The 17,440-nt window shown below is 35.0% G+C and overlaps 1 protein-coding gene across 1 annotated transcript; it reads left to right on the top strand.

The window, feature by feature from the left end:
* The first annotated feature begins 2,373 nt into the window (after positions 1 to 2,373).
* LOC128638305 (complement C1q subcomponent subunit C) lies at positions 2,374 to 16,899 on the top strand. Its single transcript, XM_053690186.1, has 3 exons — positions 2,374 to 2,577; positions 10,935 to 11,109; positions 12,996 to 16,899. Exons 2-3 carry the CDS (start codon positions 10,950 to 10,952, stop codon positions 13,550 to 13,552), a joined length of 717 nt encoding a protein of 238 aa, XP_053546161.1. The 5' UTR covers positions 2,374 to 2,577; positions 10,935 to 10,949; the 3' UTR covers positions 13,553 to 16,899.
* The last annotated feature ends 541 nt before the right edge of the window (positions 16,900 to 17,440 follow it).

Here is a 17,440-nt window from a genome sequence, read left to right on the forward strand (position 1 = left end):
AACAAACAAGATCTGAAAATGATCTTAGTCCCTGAGGCAAATAAGAGCTGATGTTGCACAATAGAGCACTTTTGCCACAATTAACGTAATCTGAGTGTCCGAACATTGTCCGGCATCACCAGAGAGTAACTTGTAGGGGAGTTTGGCCATTCTCACTCTCACCAAGGTAAGAAAATTGATTAAAGTGTCCTGCTGGTCATGACATGATTACTGTGTCCTGCTGGTCATTACATTATTACTTTGTCCTGCTGGTCATTACATGATTACTGTGTCCTGCTGGTCATGACATAATTACTGTGTCCTTCTGGACATTAGTGACTTACTGTGTACTGCATAACCAACATATATTTACATCTCGTATTAACTTGTATCTAAGCCTCTGCAGACAGCCCCCTTATCTCTGTGCTATTTACAAACTTGAATTTTAGCCAGTGCAGACTCATGGATAACTCTGCAGGAGTGAACACAGTGTTATCTATATGACACACATGAACTAGCACTGTCTTGCTGTGAAAAACTATAAAAATGCACTGAGATAAATGCGGCCTGCAGGGGCTTAGAAACAGGCAGAAATATAGAGGTTATACATTATATTAATATAACAATGTTTGCTGTGCAGAGCTGTGGGGTGGATAGTAAAGCTGGATAGACCTTTCAAGTGGGCTGGGCTCTTTCTCTCTCCTACCTGACTAGGAGGTTGATTTCTTTGGATAACATCTGTGATATGTAAACAACACCAAGGCGCCACATAGTGTAGTACAGTGATTTTTAACCTTTTTTTTGCCGTGGCACACTTTTTTACATTAAAAAATCCCGTGGCACACCACCATCCCAAAAGTTAAAAATAAATCACACATTGTAGCATAATACAGCATATATATACACATACAAACACACACATACTGTATGTATTGTGCTGTTATGCAATGCCTCCTACAAACTACCCCTGCACTGGGAGTAAAAAACAAGCAAAGTTCACACTGTTGTCAGTCTGCCGCGGCACACCTGAGGATCTCTCACGGCACACTGGTTGAAAAACACTGGTGTAGTATATCGATATACCACATTTATTCAAACATATGAAAAAACACAAAGAGATGGCACCTTCAGATGCTATACGCGCAGACTGGGGTCTCACCTGATGCCTCCAGTAGCGCAGCTTGTCGCCACCTCCTGTCTTAGGTTCAGCTGAGCTGGATAATCAGGACAGGAAACCGAAAATCTCCGAAAATTCCGCAATTCCCTTTACATTCTCTCATCCCCCTAAATTAAGGGCAACAGGTACTAAATAATAGACCTGTAAAATCTGGAGCAAACTAATTTCAAAGGAATATATGGGGAGAATATAGCAGGTTATTATTAAAACTTGTTTAACAAAAAATTGATGAAACAGTCCTGTGAGACTGAGAAACGCTTTATTATTTTTACATTATTTTTATTAATAACCTGCTATATTCTTAAAGCAAGAGAATATGATTTACCCGTCATTTGGTTGTTTTATGATCGTTAGGTCGGCCCCTAATAGGACTGTTTTTTATTCTTTGGATGCCCCTTATTTATGTAACTTAGTAGCCATTACTGCAATATTGAAATGTTTAGTATATATGGAGGTTTCAAACTACTGTATTTCAAATTAAAAAATAAAGGGGAAAAAAATTATTTATAAACAATTTAATACACACATTAAAGGATAGAACATTTACTGTGTCTGTAGTATTCTATGGCAGCAGTGTTTGTAACTATGTATAACTTCGCTATAAACCTTGTTGCAAACACTGCTGCCAGATGGCTCAAGACCCGTGCACGCTCCTGAGCTCACCTAGAATTACTCTTTAACAAAGGATACCAAGAGAACTAAGTTAAATTGATGACAGAAGTAAATTGGAAAGTTGATTATAATTGTATGCTCTGTCCAATTCATTTAAAGGGACATGAAACCCACAATTTTTCTTTCATGATACAGATATATATCATACAATTCTAAACAACTTTCCAATTTACTTCTATTATCTAATTTGCTTAAGTCTCTTGGAATCTTTTGTTGAAGGAGCAGTAACGCACTAGTGGAGCTAGCTGAAAGCCACCAATCAGCAGCTTCTGAGCAGACCTAGGTATAATTTTCAACAAAGGATACAAAAAGAACAAAAAAATGATAATAGACATAAATTTAAAATGGCATGCTCTATCTGAATCATGAAAGAAACAAAATTGTGTTTCATGTTCCTTTAAGAATTTTTTTTTTTTTTTACTTATTGTCCCTTTAATTCTGCCCATTGTCCCCTGGAAATCAGCAACTTGTTTCTCTACAAAATCTGATTGACAGCTGAAGAGGAACTAAAGTGTTGCAATGCTCTGTGCTGGAGCATGCCGGCTCCCACATCACATCCAGAGCTTTATTAATGAGGAAATAGAACAAACAAGATATGAAAATGATCTCAGTCCCTGAGGCACAGAAGAGCTGATGTCGCACAATAGAGCACTTCTGCCACAATTAACGTAATCTGAGTGTCCGAACATTGTCCGGCATCACCAGAGAGTAACTTGTAGGGGAGTTTGGCCATTCTCACTCTCACCAAGGTAAGAAAATTGTAAGAATGTCACAGAGGTTTAACAAGGAGAGATCCTCAAATATCATAAGACACTAAAGTGACATGAGAGTCACAATTAAACTTTTATGGTGCAGATAGAGCGCATAGTTTTACTTCAGTTATCATTATTTACTTCATTCTCTTTGTATTCTTTATAGAAAAGCATACCTAGGTAGGCTCAGGAGCAGAAAGTTAGCTGGTGATTGGTGGCTACACATAGGCCTCTTATCTTTCGCTCCCCAAATGTATTTAGCTAGCTCCCAGTAGTAGGAAAGGGCATAGCCTTAAAGGGATGTTAAACAGACTGTTTAATTGTTGTAATAACAAAAAAGTACTAAGCAGTTGCTTATACTTAATAGAAAGTAAGGCAATGAGTATTATTCATCTATTTAAAGGGATTTTACCTTTTATATAGGGTTTTACACTACATTTGTGCTTCCTATCACAGCCCTACAAGGTCGGAGAGGCCTCTGCAGGAAGCTTTATCTTAGCCTGATGGCATAAAACGTCTAGGCTAGTGAATAGACTAGATAACAGGGAGTCAGATTTGCTCATGTCCAGAGCTGACAGAATTAAAACTTAGGTTTTCAAAATTCTCTACTCTTATCACACTGAGGGCAGAGGCTATACTGAGAATTTCTAAGTGCTAATTTTGCAAGAAAACAAGTAAGTTATTTGCTGTTCCTTTTTAGTTTTTTTTACCAAAGGATCCATATTTAATATCCCTTTAAGCAGTGTGCTCACATTAATAGTATAATTAGTTATCCTATGATTCTTGATTGCATCTAAATGTGTATATTACAATAAATAAAACTGTTTTGCTTCTATGAAGGTGTGTCACTTTCCACCAATAGAAATCCAGTTCCTTTGTCCCTAGTTTTAATATCTCTCTTCGTTTTACCAATATCACAATCCCTTAGAAAAACTTTTGATGATTTGAATATGTTCACATGAATCTGGGTTTTTTAATTTCCTTTTGAAATGAAGTTCCCCCTCTCCATATTCATTGTTTATTTTGTCCAGTTGTTAATTAACTTTATTTGTGAAAATTATGTTTATCCACTGCCCTCCAGATCAGATGGAATGCATTCTACATGGTCCAGAATTCTGACCATACAATATTCTACACAGTGATTGATTAGTTCAGGAGTTTATTTCTTTCCTAAACTGGGCAAAGCAAAGGAATTAGCGAACATGCTGAAAGCTTTTCAGGGGGTATTTCCCATGACAGTAAATTTTGTTAAAGTGAAAGACAAGTCAAAATTAAACTTTCATAAATCAGCTAGGGCATGTAATTTATAACAACTTTATTTGTTCTCTTGGTATTCTTTGTTGAAAACTAAACCTAGGTAGGCTCATTTGCCAATTAAACTAAACCTAGGTAGGCTCATTTGCCAATTTCTAAGCCTATGAAAGCTGCCTCTTATCTCAGTGCATGTTGATAGTTTTTCACAACTAGACAATGCTATTTCATGTGTTCCATATAGATAACATAGTGCTCACTCACGCAGAGTTATTTATGAGTCTGACTGGCTAAACTGCAAGACTGCCAAAAGAACTGAAATAAGGGAACAGTCTACAGAGGCTTAGATACAAGGTAATTACAGAGGTAAAAAGAATATTAATATAACTGAGATAAGGAGCAGTCTGCAGAGGCTTAGATACAAGGTAATTATAGAGGTAAAAAGTATATTAATATAACTGAGATAAGGAGCAGTCTGCAGAGGCTTAGATACAAGGTAATTATAGAGGTAAAAAGAATATTAATATAACTGAGATAAGGAGCAGTCTGCAGAGGCTTAGATACAAGGTAATTACAGAGGTAAAAAGAATATTAATATAACTGAGATAAGGAGCAGTCTGCAGAGGCTTAGATACAAGGTAATTACAGAGGTAAAAAGTATATTAATATAACTGAGATAAGGAGCAGTCTGCAGAGGCTTAGATACAAGGTAATTATAGAGGTAAAAAGTATATTAATATAACTGAGATAAGGAGCAGTCTGCAGAGGCTTAGATACAAGGTAATTATAGAGGTAAAAAGTATATTAATATAACTGAGATAAGGAGCAGTCTGCAGAGGCTTAGATACAAGGTAATTACAGAGGTAAAAAGAATATTAATATAACCGTGTTGGTTGTGCAAAACAATGAATGAGTAATAAAGGGATTATTTATCTTTTTAAACGATAAAAAATACCCTGGGGTCGATTTATGAAGCATCGGACGCTGCTTCTGACCCACTCCACTTCAGGTCCGTCTGAAGCGGAAGTTAAGAAGCAGAGGTCGTAAGACCGCTGCTCCTTAACTCCTCCGCCACCTCTGAGGCAGCCGACAGCAAATAGCCCGATTGGATCAGCCCAATTGGCCACAAATGTGCAGGAGGCGGCATTGCACAAGCATTTCACTAGAAATGCTTGTGCAATGATAAATGCTTACAGCGTATCATGTCCGCCCGCACATTAATAAATCGCCCCCCCGTCTTTATATCTCTATAAATCACTTAAATATCCCTTTAAATCAAGCTCCTTTGGTTAAATATCTTTATTATAGTTTCATGCAGATTCTGAATAAACTGTCAAATTCTGGTGGAGATAAATAGTTCAGTGACTAATCTGTGACAAATAGGAAAACATAATAAAATTACAACTAATGCTTGCTGGAGACATGAAATAGACTGGAGATGAGGTCAACTGTCAGGTCAGTAGACTAGATTCACTAATGATACAATATTCTCCAGTTTACTCTATAGCGATGTAGTGTATATGTAAACTACAGGTTGGTTCTCCAGAGGATAATATACATTTGCACGTACTTTTGTTTTGTTACAAATGCAGATTTGTTAATGAAATAAAGATATACATTTTTGTTCACAAAACAAATATCCGAACAAATGTACCACAAAATGTATAGAAAACAAACTAAATACTAATGAAATTCATCAGTATTCAGGGCTAGATTACAAATGGAGCGCTAATGTTTGCGTGCATTCGAAATTGTGTTTTTGTACCCATTTAACACATCTAATAAGTTAAATACCACTCATATTACGAGTTGAAAGTAAATGCGAACGAGCGAGCGCAAACACGATTTACGCTAGAATAGTAACTGTGACTTGAAAGCTCTGATTAGCTGTTACGAAATACAAAAAAGTTGCACAAAACACATCTAAAATATATTACATAGTATAGTTACACTCATATTAACAGTGTCTGATAAATACATTACATAGTATAGTTACACTCATATTAACAGTGTCTGATAAATACAATACATAGTATAGTTACACTCATATTAACAGTGTCTGATAAATACATTACATAGTATAGTTACATTCATATTAACAGCATCTGATAAATACATTACATAGTATAGTTACACTCATATTAACAGTGTCGGATAAATACATTACATAGTATAGTTACACTCACATTAACAGTGTCTGATAAATACATTACATAGTATAGTTACACTCATATTAACAGTGTCTGATAAATACATTACATAGTATAGTTACACTCATATTAACAGTGTCTGATAAATACATTACATAGTATAGTTACACTCATATTAACAGTGTCTGATAAATACATTACATAGTATAGTTACACTCATATTAACAGTGCCTGATAAATACATTACATAGTATAGTTACACTCATATTAACAGTGTCTGATAAATACATTACATAGTATAGTTACACTCATATTAACAGTTTCTGATAAATACATTACATAGTATAGTTACACTCATATTAACAGCATCTGATAAATACATTACATAGTATAGTTACACTCATATTAACAGTGTCTGATAAATACATTACATAGTATAGTTACACTCATATTAACAGTGTCTGATAAATACAATACATAGTATAGTTACACTCATATTAACAGTGTCTGATAAATACATTACATAGTAAAGTTACACTCATATTAACAGTGTCTGATAAATACATTACATAGTAAAGTTACACTCATATTAACAGTGTCTGATAAATACATTACATAGTATAGTTACACTCATATTAACAGCATCTGATAAATACATTACATAGTACAGTTACACTCATATTAACAGCATCTGATAAATACATTACATAGTATAGTTACACTCATATTAACAGTGTCTGATAAATACATTACATAGCAGTTACACTCATATTAACAGTGTCTGATAAATACATTACATAGTACAGTTACACTCATATTAACAGTGTCTGATAAATACATTACATAGTACAGTTACACTCATATTAACAGTGTCTGATAAATACATTACATAGTACAGTTACACTCATATTAACAGTGTCTGATAAATACATTACATAGTACAGTTACACTCATATTAACAGCATCTGATAAATACATTACATAGTATAGTTACACTCATATTAACAGTGTCTGATAAATACATTACATAGTATAGTTACACTCATATTAACAGTGTCTGATAAATACATTACATAGTATAGTTACACTCATATTAACAGCATCTGATAAATACATTACATAGTATAGTTACACTCATATTAACAGTGTCTGATAAATACATTACATAGTATAGTTACACTCATATTAACAGTGTCTGATAAATACAATACATAGTATAGTTACACTCATATTAACAGTGTCTGATAAATACATTACATAGTAAAGTTACACTCATATTAACAGTGTCTGATAAATACATTACATAGTAAAGTTACACTCATATTAACAGTGTCTGATAAATACATTACATAGTATAGTTACACTCATATTAACAGCATCTGATAAATACATTACATAGTACAGTTACACTCATATTAACAGCATCTGATAAATACATTACATAGTATAGTTACACTCATATTAACAGTGTCTGATAAATACATTACATAGCAGTTACACTCATATTAACAGTGTCTGATAAATGCATTACATAGTACAGTTACACTCATATTAACAGTGTCTGATAAATACATTACATAGTACAGTTACACTCATATTAACAGTGTCTGATAAATACATTACATAGTACAGTTACACTCATATTAACAGTGTCTGATAAATACATTACATAGTACAATTACACTCATATTAACAGCATCTGATAAATACATTACATAGTATAGTTACACTCATATTAACAGTGTCTGATAAATACATTACATAGTATAGTTACACTCATATTAACAGTGTCTGATAAATACATTACATAGTATAGTTACACTCATATTAACAGCATCTGATAAATACATTACATAGTATAGTTACACTCATATTAACAGTGTCTGATAAATACAATACATAGTATAGTTACACTCATATTAACAGTGTCTGATAAATACATTACATAGTAAAGTTACACTCATATTAACAGTGTCTGATAAATACATTACATAGTAAAGTTACACTCATATTAACAGTGTCTGATAAATACATTACATAGTATAGTTACACTCATATTAACAGCATCTGATAAATACATTACATAGTACAGTTACACTCATATTAACAGCATCTGATAAATACATTACATAGTATAGTTACACTCATATTAACAGTGTCTGATAAATACATTACATAGCAGTTACACTCATATTAACAGTGTCTGATAAATACATTACATAGTACAGTTACACTCATATTAACAGTGTCTGATAAATACATTACATAGTACAGTTACACTCATATTAACAGTGTCTGATAAATACATTACATAGTACAGTTACACTCATATTAACAGCATCTGATAAATACATTACATAGTATAGTTACACTCATATTAACAGTGTCTGATAAATACATTACATAGTATAGTAACACTCATATTAACAGCATCTGATAAATACATTACATAGTATAGTTACACTCATATTAACAGTGTCTGATAAATACATTACATAGTATAGTTACACTCATATTAACAGTGTCTGATAAATACAATACATAGTACAGTTACACTCATATTAACAGTGTCTGATAAATACATTACATAGTATAGTTACACTCATATTAACAGTGTCTGATAAATACATTACATAGTAAAGTTACACTCATATTAACAGTGTCTGATAAATACATTACATAGTAAAGTTACACTCATATTAACAGTGTCTGATAAATACATTACATAGTATAGTTACACTCATATTAACAGCATCTGATAAATACATTACATAGTACAGTTACACTCATATTAACAGCATCTGATAAATACATTACATAGTATAGTTACACTCATATTAACAGTGTCTGATAAATACATTACATAGCAGTTACACTCATATTAACAGTGTCTGATAAATACATTACATAGTACAGTTACACTCATATTAACAGTGTCTGATAAATACATTACATAGTATAGTTACACTCATATTAACAGTGTCTGATAAATACATTACATAGTATAGTTACACTCATATTAACAGTGTCTGATAAATACATTACATAGTATAGTTACACTCATATTAACAGTGTCTGATAAATACATTACATAGTACAGTTACACTCATATTAACAGCATCTGATAAATACATTACATAGTATAGTTACACTCATATTAACAGTGTCTGATAAATACATTACATAGTATAGTTACACTCTTATTAACAGTGTCTGATAAATACATTACATAGTATAGTTACACTCATATTAACAGCATCTGATAAATATATTACATAGTATAGTTACACTCATATTAACAGTGTCTGATAAATACATTACATAGTATAGTTACACTCATATTAACAGTGTCTGATAAATACATTACATAGTATAGTTACACTCATATTAACAGTGTTAATAAATACATTACATAGTATAGTTACACTCATATTAACAGTGTCTGATAAATACATTACATAGTATAGTTACACTCATATTAACAGTGTCTGATAAATACATTACATAGTATAGTTACACTCATATTAACAGTGTTAATAAATACATTACATAGTATAGTTACACTCATATTAACAGCATCTGATAAAAATGATTGCAAAACAAAATTGCATTAAAAAGTTATAAGATATGAGGTCTCAGGTGATACAAAAGAAAGGATGCAACAAAGAGATACATACATACACATGTCTAAATAAATATATATATGTTTATAAGTGTGTACAATGTATTTATGGCATATGCATTGATGCCTTGTTTGCTGTAATCGTTTTTCAATAGCCAGACTCCACCCAACACTTGCCTTGTTTGCAGAAGATAATTTAGAGTTACTACTGGACTAGACACTTCTAACCACATTCATTGTGTTAATAAAAGCTGTTTTATTTTGCACTTCAGTATCTGATAACCTCTGGAGTGGATTTAGGGAAATATATGTAGCAAGGTTAGCCTTTATAAGTCTGCTAGGGGCAATTTTCTTACTATTATGGCACTCTAAATAGGAATAGACAATAAAACATTTTATGGAGAATAATGGGGAAATGAAAGTTAAAGTTCATGTTTCATGATTCAGATAGAATATACAATTTTAAGATATATTGTAGTTTACTTTTGTTATCAAATTGACTTTGTTCTCTTGATATCCTTTGTGGCAAATCATACCTAGCAGTACTGGGAGCTAGATGCTTATTGATGGCTACATATTGGCTCACCAGATGTGTTCGGCTAGTTCCCAGTATGTATTACTGTTCTGTGCTTGACTTTAAATTATGTATTTAACCCCATTTGCAGGGGTTAAACATAAAGTGGTAGATCACAGTCCTTTAGAAAAACTTATCAAATGATTTATCTCCAAAAATCCGGATTAAATTTTAGTGGTTTCTGTAGAAAAAAAACGATTAGATAACTTTTATTCTAAAGGATTGTGGTCGACCCAGGGGCATATAATGGCCTAGGCCAACAAGGCCCATGCCTAGGGCGGCAGATTGGGGAAGATGAAGGGGCGGCAGTAATTTTTTGCAGCCTCTTTAGGGAACGGCAGCTTTGAGTACAGGCCCGGATTGAGCATAGGGCCCAGCAGTCACATCCAGAAGTGGCCCTTTATTGGTGGCTGGACAAGTCACAGATTTTTGGAGAGCCTAGGGCAGCACAAAACCTAAATATGGTACTGGATTTTACCCCATATTTACATGAAAGTACAATAATAAAATACTCTAACACATTAAAGCATTTTCTTTTTACACTTTTATGTCTCCGTAAATTTTATTGTCCCTTTATCTGTGTATTAAACAAATATAAATGATATGTGGTGTCCCTGGCACCTAATACGTTTTGCCATCTGTCTCATTAATATTTGTATAATTTTATGGAATGATTGAGTTCTTGGTCCCAGTAGAAACTGTTTGGTCAGATCTATTTCAATCTCTTCCTCATTACTGGATTTTTTCTACATTGCAGGGTCCAGACTTGACAATGATGTCACTGAGCACTGGGCTTATCCTCATGACCCTGGTGACATTGGTGGGCAGTGAGGTTAGTTCCCACAGCTGTGCCACTCCGGGGCTGCCAGGCATCCCCGGAATACCAGGAAAGGATGGACGAGATGGACGCAGAGGTGAAATTGGAGAACCAGGTGAGATATTAACCTCCTTGTTCAGTACTACATGCATCTGATAATTCTGCTGATTTATTCTGTACCTTGATAGTAAACTCAAAATAAAACTTTAATGACAGAATATGCAGTTTTAAACAACTTTCAAAATTACTTCAATTATTAAATTTGCTTTGATCTCTTGATATTCTTTTTTGAAGAGTACATCTAGGTAGGCTGATAGGAGCTCAGGAGCGTGCACGTCACGTTAACAGTTTATGGCAGCAGTGTTTGTAACTATATATAACATTGCTATAAACACTGCTGCCAGATGGTGAAAGGCATGTGCACACTCCTGAGCTCACCTAGAATTAGCCTTTAACAAAGGATACCAAGAGAACTAAGAAAAACTGATAATAGAAGTAAAATGCAAAGTTGTTTAAAACTTCAAGATCTATTCAATCAATTTAATTTTGACTTAACTGTCCCTTTAATAATGTTTGGGACATTATCTGTTACACAATGTACTAGTGCAATAAAAACCTGTTTGGGAAACTTTTGGGAAAAAACACTGCAAAATCACTGCTCAAAATTTGTAGAATTCATAAAGATTTTTGTACCCAACATTTATCAGAACAGCAAGTGGTGAGTTCAGCCCCATTAAAATCAATAAAGCCGCTTCTATCTCAAAGCAATCACCTCTGTATACAACCAGTTCAGGAAAAGCATGTGATTTAACTTTTTTCTTCTTGATATCCTTTATTGAAAGGCATAGCTAAATATATCAACATTTGCTTGCATTTCCTACCTCCTGTATCACGTGACAGCCATCAGCCAATTAATATACATATACAAATATACATGTACACTGTAAACCCATGCTAAGTAGTAGCTGGTGTTTCAGAAAGTGTGCATATAACTGTATCATATGACAGCTATTAGCCAATCAATATACCTATACATTGTGAACTCCTGCACATTCTCAGTAGTAGCTGGTCCATCAGAAAGTGTGCATATAAAAAAACCTGCACAATTTGATGATGGAGGTAAATTGGAAAGTTGTTTAAAATTGCATGTTCTTTCTGAATCATGATTTCATTTTGATTTTCGTGTTCCTTTAATCCCTTAACGACCACAACATACATTGTAAGTCAGTTGGTCGTTAAGGGTTTTGTGCCCATATGACCTCCCTCCCTCCTCCAGGCCTCCTGAAATAGCCCCTTTGAAAGACCAGTGATGTAAAGGGTACATTCCTAGTCATTAAAGGGACATTCCAGTCAAAATTTAAATGCACATAGATTAATTACATCTTTGAATGTAAACATATTAACAATATACATGTATTGGCAAAAATGCTTCTAGTAAGTGTTATCACTGGTTTAGTGTTAACATTTTTCTCTGCACATGCATGTGAAGCATAGCTAGATATTCTCAGTGCACCAGCATTTGAAATACTACAGCTGCTCAGAGCACCAGTGGGGCTTGTGTCATGTCAGCAATTAACAAATTGAGTCTTTACCAGATGGTACAAGTACCTTAGGCTCTCTGAGCAAGTGCTGTGTCTAAAATGCTGGTGCACTGTGCATACTTACATACACTTTTGAAACAGCTATAGATTTTATTAGAAGCATTTTTGCTAATACATTTATATTACTAAATTGCTTCTATTCAATACCGAAATGCACCCATGTGGTTTTCAATTTAGGCTGGAATATCCCTTTAAGGGGTTCAAGCTGTTTATACACAGAGATGAATAGGATTTGTTACCGTATAAACCTGTTCTGTTGAGACTGCACCACTGATCTGCTGTCACCGGAACATGTGACCTGTAATTATTTGTGTTATTAATGCAATGAGTCATTTGTATCTATAGTAATAAATTGCAAACATAAAAACGCTACAATGTTTATTGCATTATTTTCTAACAGGTATCCCGGCCTCAGCACAAGATACTGAAATGAAAGGTGAAAAGGGCCGTAAAGGTGCCCAGGGTCCTGTGGGCAAAAATGGTCCGAAAGGTCCCCCTGGACCTGAAGGAGAGAGAGGAGGAGTCGGACCGAGAGGAGAGAGTGGGACCCCTGGCAACCACAAGCGCCAGCACCAGTCTGCGTTCACTGTGGCGAGGATGACCGCTGAAAACCCAGCCAAAAACTCACCCATAATCTTCTCCAGAGAGATTACAAATGATCACAAACATTACGACAAAACAACCGGCAAGTTCACTTGCGTGATACCGGGGCTTTATTATTTCACGTATCACGCCTCTCAGTCTGCCAACCTGTGCGTGTCTCTTATGGTTGATGATGAGAAGAAGGCTAGTTTCTGTGACCACATGTCCAATAGGATACAGGTCACGTCTGGTGGCATTATGGTGCCACTGAGCAAGGGCCAAGGGGTGTGGCTGGTGGTCAATGACTACAATGGTATGATAGGCATTAAAGATAACGACAGCGTTTTTTCAGGTTTCCTTATCTTTCCAGATTAATCTGCATTAAAGGGACATTAAACTCAAAATGAAAATGATTTATTAAAGAAAATATAATAATATTGCAGCATAAATTCAGTATTTTTGGTGCCTGCTTTTGCTGTGGAATACCTCTGAAAAGTTGCAGCTCAAATTCTCTGCTGCAATTTGCCTGACCCCTTATACTCTAAACAGTAATTGTTCATAGAAATACAGCTCACCCTAATTGGCAACAATAAAAATAGGAGAAATAACCATACTGACCAGGATTTTCAAGTGATTTATTCCTGGACTGCTTTAATGCACATAAAACATATATTGTATTGCAATGTAGTTCTTAACTACACTATCCGTATATGAAAATTTGATTTTAATTTGAAGTGCTTCAGACTCTATACATTTAGATATTATTGTGTCCAAAAATAATTACAGTAAATAACTTTAGAGAGGCGATTATAATAACTAAACATTTATGCTTTCGTACGAGTCTATTTTACTTCTAATATGAAATACACTTAGTTTTCTCAGTTGATTCTTTTCATGAGAGCATACACAGGTATGCGCTCAGGACCATATTTCTTGAGCACTATATAGTGGCAGTTTTTGCAAAAATTATTTTAACCATGTTATATAATGCTAAGGACATGTGCATGCTCCTGAGAATACCTCAGTATGCTCTCATGGAATGCAGCTAACTTTCAACAAATGACATCAAGAGAACTAAGTACATCTCATAACATAAGTAAATTTGATAGATTTAAAACCATTTACACAATTTTCCTTCCATGTCTCTTTTAGAGAAACCTGCACTGTTATATTGCAACAATCCCAATGGCAAATACATATTTCGTACACAGCGCGGTATTGGCAGTGCTCTACTCCTCGCACTCTGCTATAGCCGGAGGGAGGTTCTGCGCTTGGTATTGTGTGAGCTGCAAAGCTGGACCAGCAGCAGTCAGGGCTTAAATAGAGGCTACAATGTATAGCTTCCAGGGCTTGTAACTGAATATAACAACCTAAAGCTGTGGGGCATCTGATCTTCCTACACAATTATTAAAGCATCATCCTCAAACTGATCTGGGGTTTGCTTTGCTACAGGCTATGACTACATCACCAAGTTAGTGTAGATCAGTGTTTCTCAACCGCAGTCCTCAACTACCCCCAACAGGCCAGGTTTTTATTTTAGCAGAACCAGTCCACAGGTGAACTAATCAGCTAATCAGTAACCATGGTTACTAACCTAATCTCATCCATCAGCTGATTATTTCACCTGTGCACTGGTTCAGCTATAATGAAAACCTGGCCTGTTGGTGGTGAGGAGCGCGGTTGAGAAACACTGGTGTAGATGACAGCGCTCAACATTACTTAAAACTAGATCTGATTCTTAAATATGTAAATATCTAGTTGTGATTGCTCAATGTTCTAAAATAAATGAATTGTAATCACTGAGCATGCTATAGAGAGAGCTCTAGAGTCAAATAAATCACAGCCCATGAGTCTGTATTGTGCTCAGTGTAAATTCTCAATATTGATTATAAAATCCAGCAGAACTCACAGATATAAAAAGGCTTTTTTTCTTTGATGAATATGAAAGTTACAAAGTATTGCAAGTTTTTTTCTTAGATCTTCCTGAGGGGTGTTCTAAAATAAGTCTCGACTTCGGTAATGTGACATCAGCTGTTGGAGGTGTGTGGCGCTCACTGCGCATGCGCAATTGGCCCAACCTCTCAAAATCAGCTGTTTCAGTAGCAGCAAAGGTTTGAGGAGTTATTAACGCAGTGAGCGCCTCACACCTCCAACAGCTGATGTCACATCACCGGAAGTGACGCGGGTCCCGCATTCTTATAAGTCGAGACTTATTTTAGAACAAGGGGAACCAGATGTGCATGATAGAGATTTTTAGATTTGACTGTCCCTTTTAAGGGATATTAAAATAATTTTGGTTCACCTAAAAGAGGGAGTTTTGAAATGTATAATTTTTTTTATTTTAATTGTAAAGTTTGTTTCTATCCACCTACAGAGTTGTCCTTTTCAGCCAGTCTGCCCTTTTTCATGCATGATAGAATATAAGTTAATTTAAAGGGACATTCAATTGAGGGGCACAAGTACAATAACTTGATTACTATTCACCATACTATTTACATAAAAAGCAAAAATATACAATTTCCGCGCTCAGCCAAAATTATCAGTATGTAAATATTCACCACTGTTACAAAGTTCAAGAATACGGCTCTCCAAGATGGCCGAACTTTACCAACTAACAACTGTAATGGAAAAACCCTGCAGGCAGACAATAGCATGTGAGTAGTACTAAACATTCCCTTGTAGCTGTGCCCAGCAGATTAATGTATACCTTTTGGGGCATATTTATCAAGCTCCGTATGGAGCTTGATGCCCGTGTTTCTGGCGAGCCTTCAGGGTTGCCAGAAACAGAAGTTATGAAACAGCGGTCTAAAGACTGCTGCTCCATAACCTGTCCGCCTAATCTGAGACAGCGGACAGAAATTGCCAGCAATCAACCCGATCGAATACGATCGGGTTGATTGACACCCCCTGCAGGGGGCGGCATTGCACCAGCAGTTCACAAGAACTGCTGGTGCAATGATAAATGCCGAGAGCGTATACAGTCCGCATTTATCGATGTGCAGCGGACATGATCCACAATATCGGATCATGTCCGCTCACACATTAATAAATAGGCCCCTTAGTATTTTTTCATGCCAAAATATTGCTTTAATATGTTTAAATATGCTTGTTTATAATTATATTATAATTTTGTGAGTTTGCCTCTCAGTATTGTGTAAAGTGTGTTTAAATTTAAACAGTTATATCTGACAACAGAAGATCATTTTATTAACTAGAGACTAATGTCTCGCTCAGGACAAATCTGCCTCACTGTGTGATTTCTACAGGAAAAGTTATTGTATTAAACTATTTTCTGAGCATAATAAGGTACATAGTGGTTTGTGTTTTATTTTTGTTTACTTAATAGTGTGGGGAGGAAGTCAGTTTTGAGACCCCGAAGGGCCACAGTGCCTTTAAGTGACATTAAACACTAAATAAATCATTGCTTGAATAATTTGTACATGTATTTTTAAAACTTATATTAGTTGTTTTAATATTCAAAAAATAAAGGTAACATTCTGATACCCATAAAGCAGTGAGCTCCGCCATATTGTAACTTAGTTTACCTTTTCTGCTGACGTCAATTAGAGACAGTTATGGCTTGCTAGAGTGCGCAACCAATGACTGTGTGAAATATAGCTGTGTCTGCACTTCCATGTTTAATAGGAATTGGAAAGTTTACACAATTCAGAATTAAATTAACGGAAAGTGGAACAAAATAAATAATAAAAGTATAAAGCAAAGCTCATGTTTTTGTCTCTTTTACCACCTCCAACGCCTGAATTATCTGCCATAAAAACGTCTCTTTTTATTTCCCCATTACACAATATCTGCCACCTCCTCCCCTTTGTATGGTATCTTCATCTTATTTTATATCTCAACCACTTCACTTTAAAATTCCAACTGTGCCCCGTTCCGCGCCTTACCTGACAAGCTCCTATATATGATCCATTTTCCTACATTACAAAGAAAGTTTATACACCTCACAAATTATTTGTGTCCAAAGAAAATCTTCATATAAACCCATATAAACAGGAAACAAACATTAGTAGTACGTTCCTCAGGTTGCTGCTCCTTCTGAGTTAGAGTGTGATGCTCATACTGGTTTAAACTAAAGGCAGAAAAGATAAACACACACAGCTGGTTTGTTTTCACATAACAAAATAAATCCCTCAATATTGCACTTTGATGAGTTGATTAATATAACACAATGTATAACCCCTACAAGGTCCTCCAAGGTAAGATTATCCAACCGCTGGTCTACAGCAGAATGTAATATTTTAG

This window comes from Bombina bombina, chromosome 8, assembly GCF_027579735.1.
Source record: "Bombina bombina isolate aBomBom1 chromosome 8, aBomBom1.pri, whole genome shotgun sequence".
NCBI lineage: Eukaryota > Metazoa > Chordata > Amphibia > Anura > Bombinatoridae > Bombina > Bombina bombina.